The sequence below is a fragment of the Manis pentadactyla genome, chromosome 2 (assembly GCF_030020395.1).
Source record: "Manis pentadactyla isolate mManPen7 chromosome 2, mManPen7.hap1, whole genome shotgun sequence".
Classification (NCBI taxonomy): Eukaryota; Metazoa; Chordata; class Mammalia; order Pholidota; family Manidae; genus Manis; species Manis pentadactyla.
Window position 1 is genome coordinate 6,725,576 of NC_080020.1, and position 27,080 is coordinate 6,752,655.

The 27,080-nt window shown below is 39.8% G+C and overlaps 1 protein-coding gene across 7 annotated transcripts in view; it reads right to left on the reverse strand.

The window, feature by feature from the left end:
- The window catches only part of FRY (FRY microtubule binding protein), a 387,367-nt gene that overhangs the window by 206,562 nt on the left and 153,725 nt on the right, over positions 1 to 27,080 (reverse strand). Inside the window, exon 1 of one of the 7 annotated variants that reach the window (XM_057489787.1) lies at positions 3,883 to 4,065. The exons of the other annotated variants lie outside the window; for them this stretch is intronic. Coding sequence (XP_057345770.1) covers positions 3,883 to 3,943 — 61 coding nt within the window. The 5' untranslated portion in view covers positions 3,944 to 4,065. Of the gene's footprint in view, positions 1 to 3,882; positions 4,066 to 27,080 lie in introns of those variants that run through there. 7 annotated transcript variants of the gene reach the window in all.

Genomic DNA, 27,080 nt, shown 5'->3' on the forward strand with positions numbered 1-27,080 from the left:
GATCAAAGACCTGAATGTAAGTCATGAAACCATAAAACTCTTAGAAAAAAATATAGGCAAAATCTCTTGGACATAAACATGAGCAACTTCTTCATGAACATATCTACCCAGGCAAGGGAAACAAAAGCAAAAATGAACAAGTGGGACTATACAAACTAAAAACCTTCTGTACAGCAAAGGATACCATCAGTAGAACAAAAAAACATCCTACAGTATGGGAGAATATATTCATAAATGACATATCTGATAAGGGGTTGACATCTAAATAATATAAAGAGCTTACACACCTCAACAAACAAAAAGCAAATAAGCAAATTAAAAAATGGGCAGAGGAACTGAACAGACAGCTCTCCAAAGAAGAAATTCAGATGGCCAACAGGAACATGAAAAGATGCTCCACATCATTAATCATCAGGGAAATGCAAATTAAAACCACAATGAGATATCACCTCACACAAGTTAGGATGGCCAACATCCAAAAGACAAACAACAACAAATGTTGGCGAGGATGTGGAGAAAGGGGAACCCTCCTACACTGCTGGTGGGAATATAAACTAGTTCAACCATTGTGGAAAGTAGTATGGAGGTTCCTCAAAAAACTCAAATAGAAATACTATTTGACCCAGGAATTCCACTTCTAGGAATTTAGCCTAACAATGTAGCAGCCCAGTTTGAAAAAGACAAATGCACCCCTGTGTTTATCGCTGCACTGTTTACAATAGCCAAGAAATGGAAGCAACCTAAGTGTCCATCAGTAGATGAATGGATAAAGAAGATGTGGTACATACACACAATGGAATATTATTCAGCCATAAGAAGAAAACAAATCCTACTATTTGCAACAACACGGATGGAGCTAGAGGGTATTATACTCAGTGAAATAAGCCAGGCGGAGAAAGACAAGTACCAAATGACTTCACTCATCTGTGGAGCATAAGAACAAAGAAGAAAACTGAAGGAACAAAACAGCAGTAGAATCACAGAACCCAAGAATGGACTAACAGTTACCAAAGGGAAAGAGACAGGGGAGGAATGGGTGGGTAGGGAGGGATAAGGGGGAAAATGGGGCATTACGATTAGCACACATAATGTAGGGGGTGGGGGGCATGGGAAGGCAGTATATACAAAGAGAAGTAATGATTCTACAGCATCTTACTATGCTGATGGGCAGTGACTATAATGGTGTATGTTGGGGTGACTTGATAATAGGGGGAGTCTAGTAACCATAATGTTGTTCAAGTAATTGTACAGTAATGACATAAAAAAAAAAGTTATGAAATGTCTCCAGCTTAGAAACCCTACATTCAACTCAAGATTCACATGAAGTCTATTGAGAGAGCTATTTCTGCAGCCAAGCAGGACACTGACAAATGAAGCACCATTATGCCTAGGAGCAGAATATGACATCAAGGACAACAGCAGCACGTCACTTCAGAAGAGAACTTGACTAGAGGTGTGTTGAGAATGCCCGGCTGATGAAATCTCTACAGCAGAATTTGTCAAAGTGCAGGTTGTGACCCATTACTTGATCCTGAAACCAATTTAGTGGGCGCTAAGCAGCATGATTTCAGTGCAATATCAGAGAAAACCATAGAAGAGAAGAACAGAGTGGTGGCACCCTGCCTAGTGAGGGTGAGCTCTGTTTCACAAAACTTTTGTTTTCAGTCCCTGTGTCTGCAGATGTGTGTCCACTGTGGCTCATAATGCAAAATGTGTTTCTTCCTGAGGGTTGTGGTCAAAGAGGCTCTAAAAGGCTGTGGGAACAGCTGTTTTTTTGTGGACCATTACCTGGATGTTTGATTCTGGTCTAACAAAAACAACAACTCCAGCTTCTTGAGCTATTTTATTAGGACCATATTTAAGCCAGACATCAGTGGCCAGAGAAGAGCAGTTTTTGAACAGAAGGTTTTGCAGCCACATCAGTGGGCACATTACACAGGGACCCAATCGAGGGACGATGAGGACAGGGCAGAGCGGATGTGTGGGGACTGCCGCCAGAGAGCAGTGCCAGAAGCTGTTGTATTTTCACAAATAAGGGTCACAAACTTAAGTTTTAGCTATTGCCTTCGAGGATCCCTGCAGAGCTCACATGCTGTAGAGTCCTACAGATGCCTTTGCTAATGTAACACAGACTAGATTATGAAAGAATATACATAAACACAGGCACAACATACAACATGCCTTCTATGATGTGTATACTCATACATGTGTATACAATAATGTACATATGTATACAGAGATGTCACTCATACATATTATATAATACATATGATAACACAAGATACAGTTCCAACACCTATAATGAGGGAAGGCTTCCAGTGCAGGTATACAGTAGGAGCTCAGTAAACATCTATTAAATGAATTAACTGAATAAATGTAATCCTTTATCATCTAGTTAGCTTTTGATTGTGTCCACATCAATATATTTATTTATATAATTTCCTGGTTCACAGACATGTATTTAGCTCCCTGCTCATTTAATAAAAAAACATTTTAGGTTTTATTAAATTCTTTAATAATGATGGGAATGTACAATAACCATGTAAAATTCCCTTGATACATGCCTACTGGAAGTTTGTAATATAAGACAGTGATTAATCTACCACTTCACAAAAACATGCTGTTATTGGTTCCTTATCTTTTGATAAGTTTACATACAGGAAATAAGAAAGGCAATGAATTAAAATGGAATCAAGGCGGTTACCAGACGAAGGGCGTGGTCCATTCAGTTGAAACACAACTAGGGTCACATAACATTTCCAAGAGATAGCAAAGAATAAAAATATTAAGTATTCCACATTAAGTCCTATTATGATGCAGCATTTTTTCAAATCCATGAAACTGTAAGTTTTATCATTTAATTAAAACTCTTTTCTTGAAAGAAAAAAATATTCCCTAACACACCCAGTATAAACCACAAAGTAAGGGGCAAATTAATGACTAATAGATATTTTATTCCTCAAAACAGAGTGATATCACGTAAATATCTCACAGTGTCATTACAGATAGTGCAGAATAATTAGCAAGCAATTAAATCTCCCAAATCACTAATAAACAAAATGCTTCTGTTCTGTTAGAGCAATATGTTGTGCCTTTACCACTTACAATTTAACTTTTCCTACCTTCATTAAATAGAAAGTTAAACAGTCAATATCCAAGATGCATGCAATTAACTCTATGCCATGGAAGTTTCCTCTCATTAATTTTTCTGAACTCTTGTACAATATTGCTTACGAGGTTACGCTAGAACTAATGTAATCAGGCTATTACTCTGATAATGGAAAAGTAGTAGCCTGCAATTTGGACCCATTTAATGCTTAACACATGGCATCCTGTTTTTCAGTTCATAAACAAAAAAAGAAAAACATTTCATTTTTGTAAGTGTTGGAGAAGGCTATGCCAAAAGCAAAGGAAAAACTGCTTTAGGCCCATTTTAATGTTTAAAACAAAACAAATGAGAGAATTTACATGACTATTTCGAAGAAATCAAGGATAGATCTTACCTCTGCTGTACTATTAAGTGTGATGGTATTAACTCTTTTCCAAATACATACTAGCTATTTTTACAGATTAGCAATTTTACAGCAGATAATCATATGGAACCTTTTAGTGAAACTTCAGTGCACAGAAAAATTCCATTACGTCACGGCTTGTTCACAGGCTTATGTACAAAAATTTCCAACTCTTGTCTCTGAAGTATTGCAATGCCAAACAGAAAATCAAAAAGGCATTGTCAGTGCCTCAACAGTGGCACTGTAAGAAATCCCTGCATGTCGATGCAACTGCTGCTCCCCCGCCCCACACCCACTGAAACCTTCCTGAGAATACTCCCTACACTCGGCATTTCAAAACCGATCACCCACTCCACACACACACACCTACCGAGCCCTTTTATGAAGCTGATCACACAGGATCGTCTCCAACAGGCTGCTGTAATCTCCATGAGACTGAAAAGGAACCTGAGCTCACAGTCTCAGCTGCTACACAGACTATGTTCCGAAGCAAGAGAACATGATGGACGGCATGATCCCATTGCTTACTGGCACCATAGGCGTCTCAGCCACAAGGTAGATTTTGGGTCCAAGGTGTATTTTTAGTCAGGTGCTAAAGACCTACAGTAGAAGACAGACTAAAACAGGCCTTCCACCAGGGCTGACTGTTCATACCAGTGGGACAATTTTTAGCTGTACAGCAAGACAGTGACCTACAACTCGGAGAGTGCCCGTATGTCTATATTTATCCCCGAGAACATACTATGCTGACAGATTAGCAAAGTGGCTCGAAGCACTCCAGGAACATGAGCCCGACCCACACGGCTTGTCGTAAACAGCCCATGCAGGCCTGGATGTTTGCACCACACCAGGACCTAAGCTGCCCGCGCCACTGTGTGCCTGGGACTGATGACATGTGAGAGCACAGACAACACAGGGTGGGTGATAAACTGTTTCTCTGGGAACTAGGAGCTCTTGGCCACAAGTACAAACAGCTTTAAACAGCTTAAATTCCTCCAGACGAAACCAACAGCAGAGAATCCCCATCTGAAGCCAAGAGTCAGTGAGCAACCGTACACCCTTAAGGAAAATGAGACACTGAACATCTGTTGATAAAACTTGTCAAGAACAGAGATTGGGTTTAAATGTATACTTACATCATTTTCAAAAATGTGGCCTAAAATTGACTTGTGAAAAAACTTAATTTACAAGGTCAAGAAGGAGTTAATTAATACTGGTGCATGTTAAATGGCTCCACCTTCAAAGGAAAGCAGGGTTAGGCTGGGGAGGAGCTGAAGAAGGAGAATGTAAAGTTACTTAAAACAGAAGTGTAGCTAATGGATCTTTTAACGGGCATTATTTTTGACAGAAGAACTGTATGAGGCTCAAGGAAAATCTATTTCTTCACTAACACAGCTGTGAAGAGCGCACAACCCAACCAATTTTCTATTCTTGCTTTACTCAAGGTAATTGAAGGTTTTCTTTAGCAATCTAGGTTGGAATTACAAAACAGCACGGTATGGAGAATTGACTGATGAGCTGAGACATTTCACCGAAAGGAGAAAAATGTACAAATTACCAAAATGAACACTTAAAGAGATTCAGGTAAGCGAAATGCCAGCAAAGATGTGTCTGACCCAGAGATGATCACGCCTTTTTAAAAGAGTTGACTGAGGTGCATAGGTGGTATTTGCTTATGTTTTACTAAAAGGGGTCAAAACAATTATAAAAGTGTGCCTAGGGAGGTGTCTGTGCTTTAAGCAATAAGGAGTCTTCTCCAATTCTCCTCTTTTCCATATCTAACCTGGAATCAACACTCCCCAGAAAACTTGCCCGTGGTCAGCTTGGTCTCTGATGCTATTATTAGACCAACCTTTCAAGCCATGTGACTGTCATTCCATTTCAAAGAACATTACTTCAAACAGCCTCATAGAAATATGAACAAAAGTACTTATTGTTTTATTTTTTTACACTTTGTATGGATACCAATCACCAAACAACATTTAAGGGAAGTGCCAACAAAAATGCAGAAAAGAGACTCATTAACGGGCCTTGACCTGGATTCAGGTGTCCTGGTGGGGTCTTTTCACGCGCCATTTCATTCAGCCCTCACTGCAACCTTATATGGTGGTTGCATATCCCCATTTTAGAATCAGAGAAAAAAGAATAAATATAAGATTGCTCAAGGTCAGTCAGATACAGGTTTGTCAGACTCTGGAGTCACTACATTCATTAATTTTCATTCTAGTACTTTTCCTTCATACGAACTGGGACTTCCGAACAAGGGTAACCTGAGGGTATTTGTCTTTGTGAGCATTTAAAAGCAGCTCCCCAATAACCGATTTTTTCACCCAGACATGTCACATGTCCCAAGCCCAGCATATGAATTCCAGTGAGTATCATCTCCTTTGATTCTCCCCTGGGCCTATTCATCCTTCTGGGAGGCCTGGCCCTTACTGGTTTGGGGAGCGCCCTAAGGACATGAACCACATTGTTCCCACCTCTGGAGCCCAGGCCAGAGTCAAAGTTGAATTAATGAGCAATAGAAGGCGATGTTATAGTCAAAACTGATGGCACAGAGTCCTTCTATGACAGCTCGGAGTCTGTTACGAAGAGTTCCCTCCTCCTGTCACCCATCTCCACTCAGAGATGATTTCTCCTAGAACAGACATCATTCTAGCAATCTCGACATCCCCTCAATTCCTGTTAGATTAAAAGATTCAAAGCAAGAAATCATGGGTGGGTAAAGGCTCCCAAAGTCAGGCATACTGACAGCTGTCTGCTGATGACAGGTATTGATAGAAAAATCAGAAGAAACAACAAAAAGCAGACATAAGACTTGAAGGAGAGCAGCCTAAAGATATTTTTGTATAAAAAGAGAACTCTTCACAGCTCAAGAGCTCTGAAGGTAGCCCTGTATTACAGAACCTAATAATTCATATATTTGCTGATGATCTGAATTCATTTTGACATAGTTAAATTATGATAACATCCTACACTACAGATATAATACAGCAAATAATAAAGTACAGTTTAGAAAGATTTCTATTTGAAATAATTCAATCGGTATGTTTTGATACTTTAAGGGTTAAGCTTCATGATTGGGAGAAACTAATTCAGAGACCATTTGTTCCCTGATGATACTAAATAAATGTCATACATTTTAAACTCTATTAGTGTAATTTAAATTTAATAAAATAAACTGGATTGTTGGTACGTTTCATCGATAGTTCCATAATATCCTCAAATATCAACTGAATGATGGCTTTAAAGTTGATGCTTTTTATTGCTCTAAGAGATAAAATTCATAAAAATATTACCAGTATTCATAAAAATTTTCATTCTGCTTCTGTATGGCCTGGTAGCATGACTACAAATATTTTTAAGGGCAAACAAAAAGTCTAAACCCAATGTTTCCACCTTTCTGAGCTTAAAAGTTGCAAAGAAGTTCCTGTGTTTAGTTACCTTACTGATTCAGAAAAGATTATTCTTAGGTTCCCGGCCAATTGATAATTACTCTATTAGTGTGCAGGCTAGATCATATGAGCACTCTCATTAAACACAGCCTGCTGGATTCTATCCACCTTCCTTACTGTACAGTCAGTCAATCCACTCTACTATGAGAAGTGAGACATATCCTTTAGACACCAACTCAAGAAGTTTGTTCTGCTTGAAGAAAAAGTCAGCATTTATAATGATCATATTTAACATGGCTTATATCATTCAAACCCTAAAGTGATAAGCAACTGAAGTAGTTAATGATCCTTATTTTTTTCATTGTTGGTCTTATAAATCCAACATTTCTCACTGAGGCTTTAGAAACTAGTTTGGGATAATATTTAATGAAATATTTCAGTGATACAGTGGCTACATTTTATTTGCAAATCACATACATATTAGTCTTTTCAGAAATGTAGTAAATGCAAGTATTAAAATATTATCACAGAAATATGGCAGTTAACATAGATGCCAGTACCAAAGGGACCCTACCTTGTCATTACATTTCCATGACATAACATAGTACAGGATATATTTAGTCACTTGTACTAACCCATCTTTCAGAGACAAAGAGCCTCTGAGGCTGTCTTAAGGTAGGAACCAAATTAGGTGCAACATACACCACCTGCAGCCTTGCCTCTTGCCTATGGAAACCATACCACAGAACCCAGAAAAGACAATGTGTCATTGTGCTTGAAAGTCACGGCCATCAGACAGGCTTCTCGTTGCACAAGCGTGTCATTACCTAAAGACATGTGCAAAAGAGGCAACCTGAAAGTGTTTACCAGGAAAAACTCTAGGAAAGTCCTGGTTTGTTTTGGCAGGAGGGTGCCTCTGGAAGCAAGCCACTGTTAAAACAGTGTTCTACCAGCAGGTGTGTGACACTTACTAGGTGCACCCTGTCTGAACTGACATGGAGTCTCTCGAAGTATCACCCTGGCTCTTATAAATTACCAGGTGCATTAAACTCGACCTTGGAGAGGACAATCAGAAGAGATTCCATATTAATAAGAAGTGAAAGAACTGACATGTGTTAGAAATACTCGAAATGCTTTTTCTCCAGTAAGTTTTCTCTGACCATTTCCATTAATCAGCTTATAAATATTCCCCCAGTTCTACAACTCTAAGTAATCCTACCTGTAAATCCTACCTGAACTGTTCCATTGCCTATAGTCTTGTAATTACACTATTTTGGAGGACGATTGCATTGATCTTGTTTCTTGAGATTAACCCATTTATTTTGGGGGAGGAGCGCCCGACAAAAGCCGGAAGAATACTCAAAGCTGGGGAGCTTTCTAACAAGTACAGATTCTAGGGCCTCCAGGACACCCACAGAATCTGAGCCTATGGTGAGGCCAGCGTCAGTCTTTCTTAAAGGCTCCGTAAGTGATTCTAATGTGCAGCCAGGTCTGAAAGCTCCTGATGGCCTCTGGGAATATTTAATAATACACGATAATTGAGTATCCTGTAAACTGTCTCCCCAGACAGGAGAATGCATAGGAGGGTTTAAATAGTACCATCCTGAGCAGAACTATCACGCTGGTGACCTCACACCTAACACCTCAAAACATAAGGAAGAATCAGGAAGTAAGCCAAACACTCTTGGGGTTTGCTCATTGTGTCCTTAATCTGCTCACCTTAAAAGAGCCACACACGTTCCCTTCTCTGTCCCAATAGGGGTCACAAAATCCGAGCGCTTTATACCTAGACTAATGCAAGTTCTCATTCCAAGTCTTTTATTTACATACAATTCAAGCAGGCTTGTTTCATTTTTAAACCCTGAGCAAATTGGGTGCAGAAAACCAAAAGGCAAGATGAAAAATTCTAAAAAGCTTTCACACAATTAATGACAAGGCCAGCAAAGGCAGGGCAATGCTATGCAGTTCAGAGTAAACCTCCTGCAACTCCTCAACAGTCCTTAAGGACATTTTTGAGTAGCTGCCCAGAATAAAAGAAGAGGTGTGTCCGAGAGGACAGTCCATCAACAGTAAAGGCAGAAAACTTCTGAAGGACTTTCATATTTTCACCCACAACATCTAAATACTTAATGAAACAAAGCCGACAGTGGGCGTGCAGTGCTGACTGACTTGTTCACTGGAGTTCGGGTGGGTAAATTGAGAATGAGAGTAAACTATTTGCACCCAAGCAAGCATCATTCAAGCCGAGATTTCCATAGTTTTGACTGCAGAAGTTAACCTTTCCTATGAAGTGTATACATTCTGATGAAATGGTTAATGCCAGGAGCTCAGGAATTAGTTCATATCCTTTTTGACGGTTCACTAAGAAAGCATATAAGAACTCACAGTGTCTAAGAAGCAGTTTATACTAAATGTTAGGGAGCTGTTCAGCTAAAAGCCCATATCCGTTTCCACCCAGTGCTTATGAATCATCTTTACTGGTTTTATTTAGAAGCAAAAGAGGAATTTCCAAAAGAGAAATTTGTACATAGAGATGTAGGTAGGAAGAGCACACTATTGTGAGGGTCATCACGTTGCTGTCCTGTCAGGTTAAATTTTGCCCTTTTACCAGTGCAGTGAAGGAGCAGAAGGAGCCACACAGGTAATCAGGAAATCTCTTACCCCACTACCTTCATCTCTACTGCTCTGCCCAGAAAGGATTCTTTAAGACAACCCAGGCTACAATTCCACCTTGTATTATGGATTGATGATATTTGTGATAATCAAAAAATACGGCCTAAGAAAGGGTCCCCCTTCAACTGTGACATTAAGGACACAAAGCAGGGCACCAGGGACCCATACGTCCTATGTGAGGCAGAATGTGGACCCATGCGTCCATGCTTAAGGACTGTCTCTATCACACAACTAGCCGGGGCGCCTTGGACAAGCCCTGCAGCCTAAGATGCAGACTGTTCACCTGCAAAGATGATCAATTCAGATGCATGCTGTGAAAAAACAGTAGTCCTTCTGCAGGAGTTTAGCAGTAACTAAGCACTCCTTAGGCGAATCTAAACAGCTTCATTCAAAGGAGATCTCACACGGGCAGGTAGAACGACCAGCAGAGTGTCAGGGGTCACGACTAAGCAAAGTCAGTATAAGGCAACTCTCAAAATGAGGTTTAGGGTGCTTGTTATTTTATATTAAGAGATATTTCTTCTGCTTAAAAATCTGGGGATCTACTGAAAAATGAATCAAGATAATTTAACCTCTGTCATTCAATGCTAGCCACATGTGGCACTTAAAATGTGACTAGGCAACTGTGTCAGTGAATTTGAACTTGAATTAAATTAAAATTGAAAACCAGATGCTTGATTCACTACTGGAAAATATTTCACGGACCTTTGGAACAATCTGCAGATGGAAACTACTTTCTTAATTGCAAATATTATGAAATCTAAATAGAGATCAAGTATTTTGGACCGATTTGATATCCAAATTTAGATGTGCTGGTGTTGTAAAATACAAACTGGATTTTGAAGAATTATTCCCCCAAAACAGAATGTAAAATATGTCATTAATAATTTGTATGTTGATTATCTGTGAAAATATTTTAGATATACTAGATTAAATAAAATATTAAAATGAATTTCAGATGTTTTGAAACTGTTTAATGTAGCTACTAGAAAATTCAAAACTGTATAAGTCTCTTGCATTAGTTTCTGTTGTGTATGTTGTTCCCTAGACCAATTACTGCTTTATAGAACTTAGAAATATAGGCAATACTTCTTGTAAATAAATACAGAAAGCTATTAAGAAAAGCCACAATGTTGCATAGTCATGAGTTAGTAAATAACTGCAGTCATACATACATATTCACAAATAAGGGATAAAAATATTGATTTATTGACTCAATAAGCAAACATCTACTAATCACTTCATAAAGTACCAGGCTAGATGAGACTAAGAGGTGGTTACCGTTGTCCCTACTCAACAACTGAGAAAATTAAACTTGTCCAATTAAAATGAAAATTTAAGATCACACACCCAATAAATGCCAGAAAAAAGGACTCACACAGCTTTTCTGGCTTAGAAGTTTGTACTGTTTCTGCTATACCAGATTGCCTCCTAGGAGCTATGAAGCAAAAGCACCATAAAAGATATCTCTGATACTGAATGCTTCCACATAGCACCTAAATCCATAAAAATACAAAAATTGGCTAGGGAACAGATTTTTAAACACCTTAGTACACCTTTCGCACTAACTATATCATCCACATTACAATTGGTTACCCATTGATGTGTGACAGGTCCTGTATTGCCATTGTCATTTTTACTAAATATGTCATCAATTTCCTCTTTGGGGTGAGTATGTCATAATTCTTTGCAGTTCACCCTGGTTTCTACAGCAGTGTTTGAACACAGAGAGTTCTCAATGAATATTTGTAGATTTGTTTATATCTTTAGTTTTTTTGAAACCCACATTTATGTGGAAAGAAAAGCTGGTAAAACTATGAAACAATTCTCAATGCAGACTTACATTAGTGAAACAGGTGCACCACTATTCCGAACATGCCGTTACCACTGTAGAATGATTTTCCTTGTGCACACACAGTCTAGTGGTCTCAGAGAGTTAGTACCCACCTGAAAACTCAGGAGTAATTTAAGTGCCCAGGAAAACAGGCTCAGTATTTAAGCAGAAAGCTAAACTGGTCAAGGTGCATGTGAATTTTTGCTAGGCTTCTTTTGCATTCCAACCAGTAAGCTCTCGAATTTCCTTCCATGTGCTCTTGCTGGCCAACTGTCCACTCCCTTTCTTTGATTCTTCCTCTCCCAACTCCACTTTTTGTTAGACATGCCTTTTGCCCTGAAGCCTGCTAACTCATCTTCTCTTTCAAAGACGTTTTAAAAATCCCACTTGTACCACAAAACCTCCATTAACCAAAAAAAAGGGAAACCATAACCAACTACATCCTGGGATGCAATAATTCTGAGTTCTCAAATAGGAAAGGGATGGAAATACTTAAATACATTATCTACACGAATGGAATTTTATTACTGTAGAACCTCACAGCTTGAATTTTTATCTGTGCTCTTGACTGTATTGCTGTAAATTCACCTACTTCAATAATCCTCATTAAGTATGTTTGATATGCTGACCTGTCTTCCTGAAGCACACTATGCAGCATATGTACATTCATTTTAAGTTCCTTTATTTTGCAATGCTCACTCAGAATCAAAACTTTACAAGACAGTATAGATGTAAGGTTTACAACCTGTGATTTCATTATGACACATTCAATGCATGACTGCCTTACTTTCCAGTGTGATGACATGTCACGTGCCACTGCTTATTAATCATCACCAGAGCACTCTCTGGCATTCTCAAGTAGTCACTGCCATCACTGGCAGCCCATAAAAGTTAATACAACTTCCAGAAGTTTCCTCATGGAAGGGCAGGGAGGAGACACAGGGAGAATCTGATTCAACTAGCCTCATGGGATGGAGTTCGAATTGGAAAAAAAACCAGAAAAGTAAGTCACCATCAAGTTGCCTAAGCTAGGAGAAATCTCCTAGAGGCACTTATGCAAGTATTCGTGGCCCCAGAAAGCACACCGCTCTCCCTAGAGAGTGAACAACTGGAAATTCCTATCGGCCACAGCAGGACCAAAGCAGGGATGGCTGGGAGAACAGTAAGAGGCACCTAACAGAGACCATCTTGAACTCTGTTTCTTAAGAAGGGCCACCTCTGGGACTCTTCACGATGCACTGGTCCTATGAAAATTATACTACGTTTTCCTGGGAGACTTCCATATACAAAAATTGGTTGGACAACTTAGATGAACTGTCTCCAAACCACCCCAAAGTAGAGCAGGGTGCTATGCAGCATTCTTTGGAAGCTTATTTGTACATGAAACTGACTCAAGGTCAATTGGTCATCTAAATTTTATATTTTCTTAAAAAATAATAATAAAAAAAAACTTCTCTCAATCTATAATCTGGGAATAACTGTGAAATGAACTCAACAGGAACTATATATAGCAGCTGCAAAAGGGCTCGGCATTATTTTGGTGCAGTAAAGCAAATGGGTATTGTCAAGAGAAAACTCGACCATCACCTTTCAGCTGCAACACAACATAAATATTCTATTTAAAGAACACAGTTTCTACTCAACATAAAATTTCAAAACACTGTTCGACCGGTAACTGCTTCCATCTCTTTATAAGGCATCTTGCATGAGCTACATAATCATACGTGTTTTTGCCATGCATTAAAATAAAGCACAGGCTGGATCTGCAGAGATCCTGGCAATTCAACCTCAGAAAAATTACTTAAAACTGTCCCCTCCTCTCCAACACCTCCATTACTACATTACTCTGAGTCCTTGTCATCTCTTTCTGGGCTATCATTACAGTAACTCTCCCGACATCCATGTTCAGCCAAGACTCCCAGAATCAGCTGGGATCTAACCATGTTGCTCCCTGCTGAAACATCTGTGGGGGCTGCCCAGTGATTTCAGGATGGAGCCCTGACCCTCCAGTAGGTCCTCCAATGCTCCTTATGATCTGACCGCCCTTGCCTAGAGGTATCCTCTGGCGCTGTCCTTCAGGGACCCTGGGACCCAGCTCCCGGGAACTGGATACTTTCACACCGCTCTGCACTTGTGCTCTTCCCCTGCCCTCTTCTCTCTTCTCTGTAGCCCTCTTCAAGTTCAAATGTCACAGTCCCTTCGAGCTATTTCTCAGCCTGTTTCCTCCCACTTAAAATGATGGATCACTTCCTCCTTTTGATTATTCTTTATGTCAGTATCCCTGAGCCCAGGCACAGTGCCTGGCACAGGTAGAACATTTATTTAATCAGAATTTTTCTTCTCTGCAACCTCCTTACATCTCCCCTTTCAGCAAAGCAGGCTGTCTTTGATTATAAGCCCACAGAAGGCAGGAGCTGGGGATGCTGAACTATTATGTACTCCATCTACCACAGTGCCTTGCACAAGTAGGCATTTAACAATATACAAGAAGGGAAGTGGGGGGCTCTGCTGATTCACTCTCAGGGACTTCCTGAAGCTCACTCAGGCATGCTCAATTTGAGCTGACACTTTCAGAACATCCCCATTAATTGTCATGAGAAAATATTTGGGTTCAGAACTTTTTTTTCTAGTAAGGCAATCCATTTCTCCAAATAAATATGAAAGAGCAGCATCCTTCACATGGAAAAAGACCTTTATCAGTGAAGAATTAAATCAGCTCAGATTTCATTGAGGATGGTTTCCTTACAATTTGGCAGAAGTGGCTGGAAGGATAAAAAGTCCACTTATAACTTCCAAACAAATGACATCTACATGAGTACAGGAATAAGTTAATATTTTAACAGAGAGCCATCTTTCATAATGTTGACTGATTGAAAACAAATACAGAAAATCCATTACAGAAACATTTGGTCAAGTTGGCTGATCAGTACATAAATAAAAAATTATTTCATTTTGAGTTTCATGGACACATCTGCCCAGGGTTCTGTGAACATAATGGGACAATTTAACTTGTTGAATCCATTCAAAGAAAACAGGTAAGGATCGCAAAAGGAAAGGGACTTTATAGCCAAGATGAGATGTTGCATTTACTGTCTGGAATAAAAGAAGGACCCCCAAAATTTGTTGTTATTTCTGTGTGTTTGTTGGGGGGTATTGATCCATAGATGAACTAAATGCTAGCTAAGCTTGGTCATAGACCTCTCCCACCCACTCAGCTAATTTTATTCACTCCATCAGCATTTAACAGCTTATTGACAAAAGCCAGTCCAAGTGTCCTGAAATGTGCCAGAGAGTGTAACAGTAAGAAGATGGCTGATTCTTAGCCCAAGAGGGACCTAGCCAGGCAACGCACGGTTACACAACAATGCTACCATTGCTGCAATGGAAGTATGCTGAAAGGGGATGGAAAGGGGGTAGTCAGAGCAGACCTCACCCTGAAGCTGACACTTGAACTCATACTTGTGACAGGGGTTTGGCTCAGGTCTAAAAACACATGCTTCAGGTTCCGTTTGTATGACACTTGCAGAAAGTGCTTCAGTGACAGTATATACTAATACCTGGCTATGTTACCAGTCTCTACGCAACTCAGAATTTGAAAGGAAGGTATTTTGTCTGGACATCTTCAGATGGCATATTTTCTGAAGTTCCAGAAACGTACCTCTTTACCAAAATGTCCACTATAAGAAGTGGTAAAGTTCAGATTGCTAAGCCAAGAAGATGTTGCCAAGAGACTCTAGGACTCAATTCCTGGTCATACTGTCTTGGCAATGAGCAAACGAGATAAAATCATTAACTCAGAGGAATTTATATAAGTAAGGATTAGGCAAATTAATATTAGTAATGGCTACCACTTATGAGAAATCATCGTAGTGAGACTATATCCTAAACAGTTCATGAAACCATGAACCCATGAACCCATTTAATTGTTACAGTTCTATGGGCAGGTGTATATACATATACATAGTGTTTATGACGACATACAATAGATACTAATACGTTCTTATAGAATCAGAGTTGAAGCAACTTGCCCAAGGTCATATGGCAAGTAAGTAGCTGAGGCCAAGCACTTGTTCACAACTATCCCAAATCACACAAAGTTTGTCAAGCAGGATTAGATTCAGCCTCTCCATTTTTGCACCATAATCGGAGTGAATCAATCCAGTGGTCAAAAAGAGGAATCAAAAAGAGACAAGAAACAAAGTAAAACATCGTGGCTCCTCCACGCAGAGAAGGATCCACGTTTAAGAGCCACGGCTCTGTGTCGCTTCCCTGGGTGGGTATCGGACCTCCCCTCACACGGGAACACAATGAAGAACTAGGTTTGCATAACGGACCTTTCTTCTTCGGGCCCCGTGACCAGTGTTGCCTCATTTCTCTCTGCAGCCGGGCTCCGTGAAGAGTGTGATTCACTTCTGTTTTCAACAAGAAAAAATAAATGGGATGATACTCCTGGCTGACACTTCTGGACTTGGTTAATTTTCCACTTTAAGTGGAGTTGATGGAGACTTGGACTGAAGCTCTGAGCTCGCATGCCTCTGAAAGCCCCAGCCCCAGCCGGCATGGCTAGGTCCTGCACATCAGTTTAAGACTGTCCATAAAGAACATTCTAACCTTCTCTCCCTTGTGTGGGTCAACAGCCGGAACTTCATAAAAACCCTGGGCTGAAAAAATTAGCTCAGCAGTCATCTTTCAATGTAAAGTATATGCCAGTCAGATGCAGACTGAAACAGGGAGGGACGTCCTAGCAACAGGATCAACAAATTCTCTCTACCCTTTTCCCAGAGCCTGAAGAGCATTTTCATTCTCTTGGCCCAAGAAGTGACAGTCTCCTAGTCACTCCCTAGAACAAGGGCCTTGTCTGGCAGAACAATGTGATATTTAATGAGCTCACTGGGGCCATTCGATGGCTGTTGGTCTGTGTATAAGGGACACTTGACAATTGTTGAGTGGGCCTCCGTCACGGAGTGTGTGTACTTCACGAGTAGTTAGATCCTCTGCCTGAGCTCTTTTAGTATAGTAGCCAGATTGTCATCCTCAGCCTCCTTTTATATAACTTGAGGCAAGCTCTTTAATTTCTGCATCATGCCCATCAATTCCACACTCTTTCAATTGCACCAACATAAAAATGAGTCATATGTGTTACTCCTTTTACCCTGCGAGTATGTTTCTGGTGCTACACCAATACTCCCTCCACACCGCTGGCCCATGACCCTGATTACAGACCGTGGGTCAGGGACTGGGTCCATCTCAGCAGACCACAGAACTCGCAAACCTACCGAAACAAAGGCTTTAGATACATGTGGCCCATAAAGTGAATGCAGAGGGTCACTTTCAGTCCATAACGACATTTTAATTAGTGTGTTCGAGACCACTGGCATCAAAAGCACTTGCCGTGTCATCCCTGTCATGTATGGAGACATCACTCTTACTGCCGACTGCAGAGAGGAGGTAAAGATCAATGCTCACAGCCGGGGCAAGGGGCCTGATGTCCTGGGAACGTGTTGGCGGCAGAAAGGCCAGCAAGGAGGGAGTTCTGAATGCTCCAGATAGGAGGTGATGACGACCTGGAAGTGGGCCCTGGCAGAGGCGGCAGAGATCCAGATGTGGGAGACGTGATTTGGGAAGGAAAGCATGACAAGTTTTAGCAATGTTTTGAATGAACAAAGCATTGTTGAAAAGGACTTCAATTTTTCTTGCCTGGGACGGACTGATGGTGAAGTGAAATTCAGCATTTAGGATGAGGAGCTGAGCACAATAAGGGGCCCGGAGGAGAGAGATAAACTCACAGCTCCACCAGGCTGGTAACAAAAGATGCAGCTTTGATAATGACCATCAGGAACACAGGGAAATAATGGGCAAAATCTGGCCTTCAGGGTCAGTGAGTGATATTTATGTACAAACAATACTCACCCTTACTCACATACACAGTTCATCTTTCATGGGGCTGATTTCTGGTCATATTTTATTATAATTATTGACTTACATGGCTCTCTTCCACTAGACTATCCTCTCCTAAGAGCAGAAACCTGGCTCATGCTTAGCGTAAAGTCAACTTGAGGTGTTAGGATTGAGAATTCTTTTCTGCTGTCCACACACACAGAGTCCAAAGGCGGGAAGTGGCAGGTCAATCCAAGTGGCAAAAGATGCATTTCTCCTATTTTCAGGAAGAAAAATCAGAAGATCTCCAGGCAACTGAGTCACAGTTGCAAGGCTGCACTGGAGGCTGAGAAAAGCGAGGACCGGCCTCTCTCAGGGTCCTGGTGGGAAAGAGCACAGGGGCAGGGGACAGGGAGTGGCTCCTGCTGGGCCGCCAGCAGGACAGGGGCTCTGGAGCCAGAGGTGGATTTGAATCTGGGCACCAGAACTTACTGATGCGCTCCCCGTGGGGAAGCCCCCTACTTGTTCAATGATTTTAGGTTTATCATCCATGCAGTAGTATTTGCATTAATAGGATTTGATGACATTTAAATGAGACCGTGCTGAGCACGACATTCTAGTCCTTCATAAATTCTACCTACTCTTCGTCTTAGACCATTGCAAGACCTAGCTAAAGGGGCTTATGAGTAGAGGTAAAGTGAGTCATTGATAAAGACCCTGCAGATTAATAACTAAATCTGAGTTATCAGGTTTCTGAACAAGACTGAAATCTACACCTCATTGGTAAATACTGGTATTTCTACACACAGACACACCTCAGAAATACTGCAGGCTGGGTTCCAGACCACCTCAATCAAGCAAATGTCACAATAAAGTGAGTCAAACTTTTTGGTTTCCTAGTGCATATAAAAGTTATGTTTACATGATACTGTAGTTGATTAACTGTACAATAAATAGCAGTATGTCTAAAAAGACAATGTACATACTGTAACTGAAAAATACTTTACAACTAAAAAATCCTCTGAACCTTCAGCAAGTTGTAACCTTTTTGCTGCTGGAGGGTCTTGCCTCGAAGTGTATGTCTGCTGATCAGGGTGGACCCACTGATCAGGGTGGTGGGTGCTGAAGGTTGGGGTGGCTGTGGCCATTTCTTAAAATGGGACAATAATGAAATTTGCTGCACTGATTGGACTCTTCCTTTCGCAAATGATTTCTCTGTGGCATGTCATGCTGTTTGATAACCTACAGAACTTCTTTCAAAATTGGGAGTCAGTCCTCTCAAACCTGCCACTGCTTTATCCACAAAGTTTTCACAAAGTTTATGTCATAGTCTAAATCCTGTGTTGTCATTCCAACACTATCCACTGCATCATTACCAGGAGTAGTTTCCATCTCAAGGGACCACTTTCTTTGCTCATCCGCAAGAAGCAACTCATCTGTGCAAGTCTGATCATGAGATGCAGCCATTCAGCCACATCTTCAGGCTTCACTTCTGATTCCAACTCTCTTGCCATTTCCACCACATCTGCAGGTACTTCCTCTACCGAAGTCTCGAACCCCTCACAGTCATCGTGAGGATTAGCATCAACTTCTTCCAAACTCCTGTTCATGTTGTTGACATTTTGACATCTTCCCATGAATCACAAATGTTCTTAATGGCATCTGGAACCATGAATCCTTACCAGACGGTTTTTAACTGACATCGCCCAGATCCATCAGAGGAATCACTATCTATGGCAGCTATAGCGTTAGGAAAAGTATTTCTTCAATAATAAGACTTGAAAGTCAAACTTACTCCTTGATCCCTGAGCTAGAGAATGAATGTTGTGTTAGCAGGTATGAAAACAACATCCATCTCACTGGACATCCCCATCAGAGCTCTTGGGTGACCAGGTGCATTGCCAAGGAGCAGGAATTTTTTGAAAGGACATTTTTTTTCTTTCTGAGCAGTAGGATGCAACAGTGGGCTTGAACTTCTCTTTAGCTATGAAAGTCTCAGATGGCATCTTCTTCCAAAATAAGCTTTTATGTTTACACTGCAAATCTGTTGTTTGGTGTAGCCCCCTTCATGAATGACCTTAGCTGGATTGGGGTAACTTGCTGCTCCACCTTGTATTGTTATAGAAATGGCTTCTTTCCTTAAACCACTGCTAGCTTCAGACTATTTTTCTGCAGCTTTCTCACCCCTCTCAGCCTTCATAAAATTGAGAAGAGTTAGGGTCTTGCTCCGGATTAGGCTTTGGCTTCGAGAATGTTATGGCTGGTTTGATCTTCTATCTAGGCCACTAAGACTTTCTCCATGTCAACAATAAGGCTGTTCCGCTTTCGTATCATTCCTGTGTTCACTGAGTAGCACTTTGGATTTCCTTCAAGAACTTCTTCTCCTTTGCACTCACAACATGGTGAACTGGTGCAAGAGGCCTGGCTTTCCGTCTTTCTGAGCTCTCACCATACCTTTCACACGAAGCGTAACCACTTCTAGCTTTTGATTTAAAGTGAGAGACATGTGACCTCCTTTTACTTAAATATTTAGAGGCCATTGTTGTGTCTCAGGGAATAGGGAGGCCCAAGGAAAGGGAGAAGGATGGGGAGAGGGCTGGTCGATGGAGCACTGAGACACATGAAACACTAATCAATTAAGTTCCCCACCTACATGGGCATGATTCATGGCGCCCCAAAACAAACACAACAGCACCAAAGATCACTGACCACCATAGCAAATACAACAGTGAAAAAGTTTGGAATATCGCAGGCATTACCAAAATGTGACACAGAGGCACAAAGTAAGCAAATGCTGTTGAAAACATGGGCCAGTAGACTTGCTCGATGCAGGGTTGCCACAAACCCTCAACTTATTAAAAAAAAAAAATGCAGTGTCTGTGAAGCTCAATAAAGCAAAATGCAATGAAATGAAGTCTGCCTATAAATGGAAAGATTCGAAGAACACATTTTGTCATTTTGGGGTAATGACAAAGTCAAGGACATTTCATCTACCACTGTTAGGTGGGATTCAAATGAGTAGATGCTGTATTTGCTCATTGAAATCTAACAACAGATTTAAAGAAACCTAATTTCTTTATTTTTTTCTTGGTGTTTTTTTTTTCCTTGGTATTTTTTCCTTTGGTATTCCTTGGTGTTTTTTCTATTTCAACTGAGAACTGGGTACAATCTTTTTATTTTTATTTATTTATATTTTTTATTAAGGTATTATTGATATACACTCTTATGAAGGATTCACATGAAAAAAATGTGGTTACTACATTTACTGGGTACAATCTTAATGGGCTCAAGTTTCTGATCCAGTCATATTCTTCCTTATAAATTGCTTATTAAAAAACAGACTCAATTTCTTATTGAATGGGCATAAGAAAGAAGCCTTCAGGAAATACTCATTTCTCTAAAACTGAAGGCAAAGAGATACAGAATTTTGTTTATTAAGGTATTATTGATGTACACTCTTATGAAGGTTTCACATGAAAAACAATGTGGTTACTACATTCCCCCATATTATCGAGTCCCTCCCCCCTCATACCCCATTGCAGTCACTGTCCATCAGGAGACACAGAATTTTTATTTGAGTACTTACAAATCTCTTTGCCACTGCCTTTTGACAAATTCCACTGTGGTAACTTGCTAGGGGATACATGCAATGTACTTCTGCTCCTACCTCTGGCTCATCAATTTTCTTTACTGTTAACAAATATCTTCATCTTGAGGATAAAGATAAGAGGCTGCCATAGTTAGTGTTTATCCTACAGTCTAGGTTTGATCCCTGGCTCCGTCACTTATAAATGGTATGTATAAAAGAGGGTCATGGGGAAAAGGAGAGGAAATGATGCAGGTAAAGCATTTAATATAGTACGTGACACTTCATAAGGACTCACACTATGAGCTACTATTATTGTTTTTAACGTAATATTGTACAACAGGTGGTAAGTTATTAATAGTCACCTACCATGTACAGTTTACATTTTACGGCAGTTACTATTGGTTGCCTATGCTTCTGCTTTGGTAAAAGAATCTCTATTTTATTTAGGTAGCAGTTAGAAATCTTTTGTCTTACAGAAGGTGGACCCTCTGCAGTGCCACTGTGATTCATCTAACCTAACATGGAAATTTCATTCAACTCTGCCAGGGAGTGGCCTGGGGCCCAATTCCAATCAGAGGGACACAAGAGGAAGTCTATTAGGGTCTTTGGCAAAAACTCCTCCTTCTTCCCAGAAGAAAGACCTAACCTGGGCTTCCTTCCTTCCCAACTCGTTAGTGAACCACAAATGTTTGGAACCGAGGTGCCATCTTGTGATCACGCAGTGAAAGGTCTAAGGACTAGATGGTCTGGGTCCCCAAACTTCTAAACCCACCTGGAACCTCCTATATCCAGACTGTGGGTAAAACAAGCTAATTAAAAGTCCTTACTTTTCAGCAATTACTAAGTTATTATTTTAGGAAAAACATCCTAAAATGCATGTTTCAAATTATGGATAGCAAAGATTAGTACTATAAGTTAACTGTACCATTATACCCGTGAACAACAAGTATGCTACTGTGTTGCGATTAGTGACAAGAGGGATTTAGGATTTTGAAAAAGTCACTGATCTTCAAAATCCTACTCAATCACTTCTAATTTATATTTACTTTTTCTTTTTTAAGCAGTTGACAAATTGCAAAAGATAATTTGAAGGTCTTTGCCCCAAAAACGGTAATAAGCACTGAAATGGCTAAGAAAATGATTAACAAGAGGAAGAAGCTACAGATTTTTGAATATTTCAAATGTAGAGAAATATTCATTCTCATTTATAATTTTGACCTTTGCTAAGTTCAAGCATTTGAAATTGTTAGTTAAAAACTAAGAGTTTCTTTCAGTTGAAAATGGGTCCGGTTTTCAAACACCTTCAAAACTGATACTGCAGTTGGCATAAAGGGGGATTAACTTTCCCCTAACCATAAGGACTGGGGGTTTGTTGGTAAATGGAATGAAAATTCAGAAGGCAAGGGTAAAATGTCTCTTATTTTCTTGCAATTGTGTTCAGTCAAGTTAAATAGAAAGGACAGGTTGTCTTGTACTCTCAACCTAGAAGAAAAGACTAGAACATCAAATTGTCCATCAACATATCATAAGGGAAATGAAACAAGACAGCAGGTGTGGTCCGACACCCAGGTTAGCTTTTCTTTAAATTCCCATAGGAAGCTACAATTCTCACTAGTAAAGTAGAAGATTAATTTTGGGGGTGTTGAAATAATGCAAGTGATACTACAGTTAAGCCCATGTTGTCATTCAATTGCAAGGCCTCATTTTTAGGGGCGGGTGATTTAAAAAATGTGAAATACAAAAAGTTGAAAAGCAGAGTTTTTTCTCTTTTTGAAGAAAAACAAATTGTTTTCTACCTGGTGCTTTAACTTGTACATTTTAAACTAACTGCTTATAGTTGGCTAAGTCACAGGCAATCTGTTCATGTAGGGCTTTTTTTTTTTTAAATTTTAAAATTCACAGAGCTTTCTACCTGCCTGCAGGCATTAAGTAAAGGTGATTGGTGTAATAAACCAGTCGAGATTTCAACAGATTTTTTAAATAGCATCTTGTATCCTTATGAAGTTCTTTATTTTAACAGGGCGTAAGTGAAACATGGTATCGACCAAAATCTGGGAGAGTATCCTTTGGCTGGCTTCTCATAGGTTATAAAACCTCCAGAAGGCTAGCAATTTCCATAAGCACCGTATCTCACTTGCAGACAGAAATGCCATCTCCAGATCAACAATGCCAGCACTTCAGAGGGGAGACAACAGTGTTCAAACTCACTGCTAGACACACAGCCACTTTACTGTAAAAAGTAACAGTAGGAAGAACCCAATGGGCTGTGGAGTGTGACAACTTTGTCTTATTCCGAGTACTTAAAAGAAAGCTAGTCCAAGAAACCGATCAAGATTAGAAAGTCAGAGATCCAGTCTCCACTTCTCAGTCAGGTTCACTAATGCACAGCTCCACTCCTTCAGCCTGGCTTTAATGGTGTAGGAGAAGTAATGGACCAACGTTATGATGTTTACATAAACCTCATTTTTCGGTGGAGGTATTCAAACTCCCACACATCAAACAGCCAGAGAAAGTGTCAGGTATGTTCCCTTCCCATAAGGAAGTGAGGGAAGGAGGCACTGAACCTAACATTGTATTTGCACAATGGAAGCATTTTATTGATTTGACTTTTAGGTAATAAACCATTTTATTGATTTGCTGCATCTCTCCTACATAAATATAACATTCAAATGGAATTTCACCAAAGTATTGCCCTAGTTAATCTACTACCTTATCCTTTTCACGGCTGCCAAAATACATATTTACCTGTTTAAGTTTTAACTCAAAGAAGACAGCCTAGTGTTTCTTCTTAGGCTTGGGAAAAAAAATTTTAATGTTAATTTAATTGCATATTTCTGTCATACTGTGCTTCTGGCATTAGCTGAGAAATCCTGGAAATTTCAAAGCTGTCTTCCATTGCTACACTACTTTGCACTTCGCGACTGATTAAGAAAAGCAGAGGCAGTCAGAGTTGTATATCAAATTAGGGTTGATAAAAGCACTTAATGTAGATTTGAATGCCTTCTCGAAAAAGATTTCAACTCCCGTAAATTGACATGACAACAAATTCTTACAGCAGCATAAAAAGTATTAGCTGAAATGTTACGGCTTTGGCTTAAATTTCCATCTGCTGCTCAGCAGATGACTAAACAGGAGAAAGGAATTAAAGCAAAATCAGACTCATTAGAGAGTCTGATGTGCTGGCAGAATATAAATTTCCACTGCTTAGCATCTGGACTTTTGGGGACCCAATATTTAAACGTGTGCTTTTATGTTCTTTGAAAAAGAAGTAAAGTATTTGTGAGAATATAGGTGAAATGCATGATCATTAAATGTAACATAGAAATATATACTTCACACACACACACACACACACACACACCCCTTGTCTTTAATCGCCCAAATATCCAAAGAGTGAGAGAACCACTGGAAGTGAAGGATGATAACTGGCTCTAACTTAGTCCCAGGTCAAAATTCTGATAAACGGGGCAGTGCTTCTCCAGTTTTCTAATGTGAAGAATGCCCATCTGGACCAGCTGCCCCAAATACTAACACCTACTCAAATGTCCCAGTGCAAATAACTCAACTTTCCTCCTCCCCTGCAGCCACTCAGCTAGAAGGAATATTTGAAAATGTTCTTATGGGACTTAACCTGCAAACAACAGGCTTCCAATAGTTCTCCGATGCAGTGTAAGTTATAAATTCATAAAGTTAAAATCAACAGAATCTATCAAACATATCCTCCCAAATAAAATTCACTAGGACATATAATGTCTCTTGAAATATCACCAGATCCTCTCCCTAGAATTCTCTAAGTCCTGGAGCTTCTGTATTAACAGTCCTGACTTCTGAATCTAACCCAGGGGAGGATCTAAGCTCTGAGATCCTTGATGGTGGGACCCAGGTCTGACTCAGCTATGACGCTCTCAGAGCAGTGTGTCTGGTGCACAGTTGATGCTCAATAAGTATGTGCTGAATAATCTTGGCCTGGCTTCTCTGACACTGTTGCGTAGCACAGCATTTTGGAGCCATAACCAAGAAAATCCAATGCTACAATACTAAGTATTTTTAGTAGAACCTAACATTGAAGAATAAGTAATGATGTTTTTATGAACAAGGTTATTCCTATTGCTCCCCCAAGCCTGGGAGATACAGCTTTTCAGCTCAAAGAGAGAACATTCTCTTATATTCATGTAGCCAACAGTTCAATAAAGGTACGATACTGAAATGCATATGATGAATGGGCTGGATCGAATGAGACAGATTAGTGAGAAGGAAGTGAGATAAAGCTGTGTACTATCTTTTCCACAAATGCCATCATCTTTGCAGGAAGCGCCTTCTGCATTGGGGTGGTGTGCAAATAATGGGTGATTCGCAGAAGGAAACACATTGTAGAAAATCAGAAATGTTTAAGCATTTAAAAAAGAGAACTAAGAAAAATGTTAAGGTATAAAAAAATCCAGAAAAATCTTAACATGTTTTTTCGTGAACTCTCTTCTGTGTATACTAAGTGATAAATGCCAAGCTATACTCCACACACACGCACACACACACACAAGTCCCATTTGAAGGTCAAGACCATGGACCAAGATCATTATTTGTTGATTTAAATATGATGTGAAACATCACCAAACATACTTACATGATGCCATATGGGTGTCTTATACCACAGCAGCTGAACTCTGGGAGAATTATCATCCCAAACCAGGAAAAGAAGCTAATTTACTCATAATCAATGCATGTCATTCATCAAATGAAGTCATGTGTTTGAATGTGTTGAGATAACTACAAGGCACTAAATAAATTTAAGGTGTAGTGCCAGTAAAGAACCTGTACAAAAAGCTTATATAAGAGGCTGTCAATCTGCAGCCCTAACACCATAAAATGCCATTTCTCAGTAGCCTGAATTCATATCTGAGCTCAGCTTATTCTGAGTTATCACGTAACGCCAAAAAATATAGAAGTTACTAACAAGATGACCAGGACATATGCAACCCATTCAATTCCTTGAACTGTACCCCCAAATTAACTAATGAGTCATAGGCATTAAAACTTTTTGAAACAGATATCTTTTAAATAAAGAGAATATTTGTATGCTGTTATCAGTCGAAAAACCTAAATATTGGCAACTTTCTCAAATATCTTGGGCTGTTCCCAGATTGTAAAAGTATGCAGATCATCTCTCCTTGCCTAATGCTGTTTGCTGGTCTATTTCAGTTCTTCCTGGCAACTTTGCAAAGCAGCATGCAAAAGGAGGTAACAAAGTTAAAATCGAATCATTTCATGCTGCTAGTCTTTCAGAGAGGGTTTTATGGAGGCTGAGACTGGAGTATCAGGTAAAATGAGATACTTGAATCATAGACAGATTTCCATTATACCTGGAAATATGCTCTTTGTGTTCATTGCTAAAGATAATTAGGACTTCACTACTGGCTCCTAAACAGAAATACAAGATATCAGAGAAACCTCAGCAATGTAAGCAAATGACCCTTCTACAGGAAGCAAAGACCATTAATACATTTTTATTTACTGGAGCCATTTAAATTTAATAATTACATATACTTATTAAAGAGGATAAAATCAACATAAAACACTCCTAGCAGAAGAAATGTACCTCTTTATTGCAATCTTTTTCTGTGTGTGTGCTTAATCAAATGACTAGAGAGCCTAGAACTACCTATATAGTATTTGTAATAACGATGGGGAAGATTTGACAATACTTAGGTCTTTAAAGCAGGCCTGTGCTACGGCTGGCTCTCTTCAGCCCTGGTTCTTGAGAGAGAAAGAACAAGAGAGGCTTCAGAGGTGCACAGGAAGGGAGAAGACTAAGAACTGGCGGTGGCATCAGCCAAGAACGAAATACTTCTAAAGCACTAAGTTCCCCAAAGTCTTCTTGACCCTTTGATCATCCTATGGGTGGTCAAAAAAAAATGTGATTAACTGCATTGGGGAAAGAGTTTGCGGCACTTACTAGCTTCCTGGCTGTGAGCAAATCACTTTCTAAATTCTCATTTTTATTATTTTCATCTATAAAATGCGGATAATACATAACGCTGCAGAGTTATTGCAAAGGGCAAAGATAAACAGAGTGGTCATACCGTCGTCTCCTTTGCCCTGGACGGTCCAGTTTATGCCTAGTGTCCCAGCATAATTATTAACTTTTACTCTCAAAAGCGTCCCAGTTTGGACAAAAAATGATGTCGTTGTCCTACATATAAATC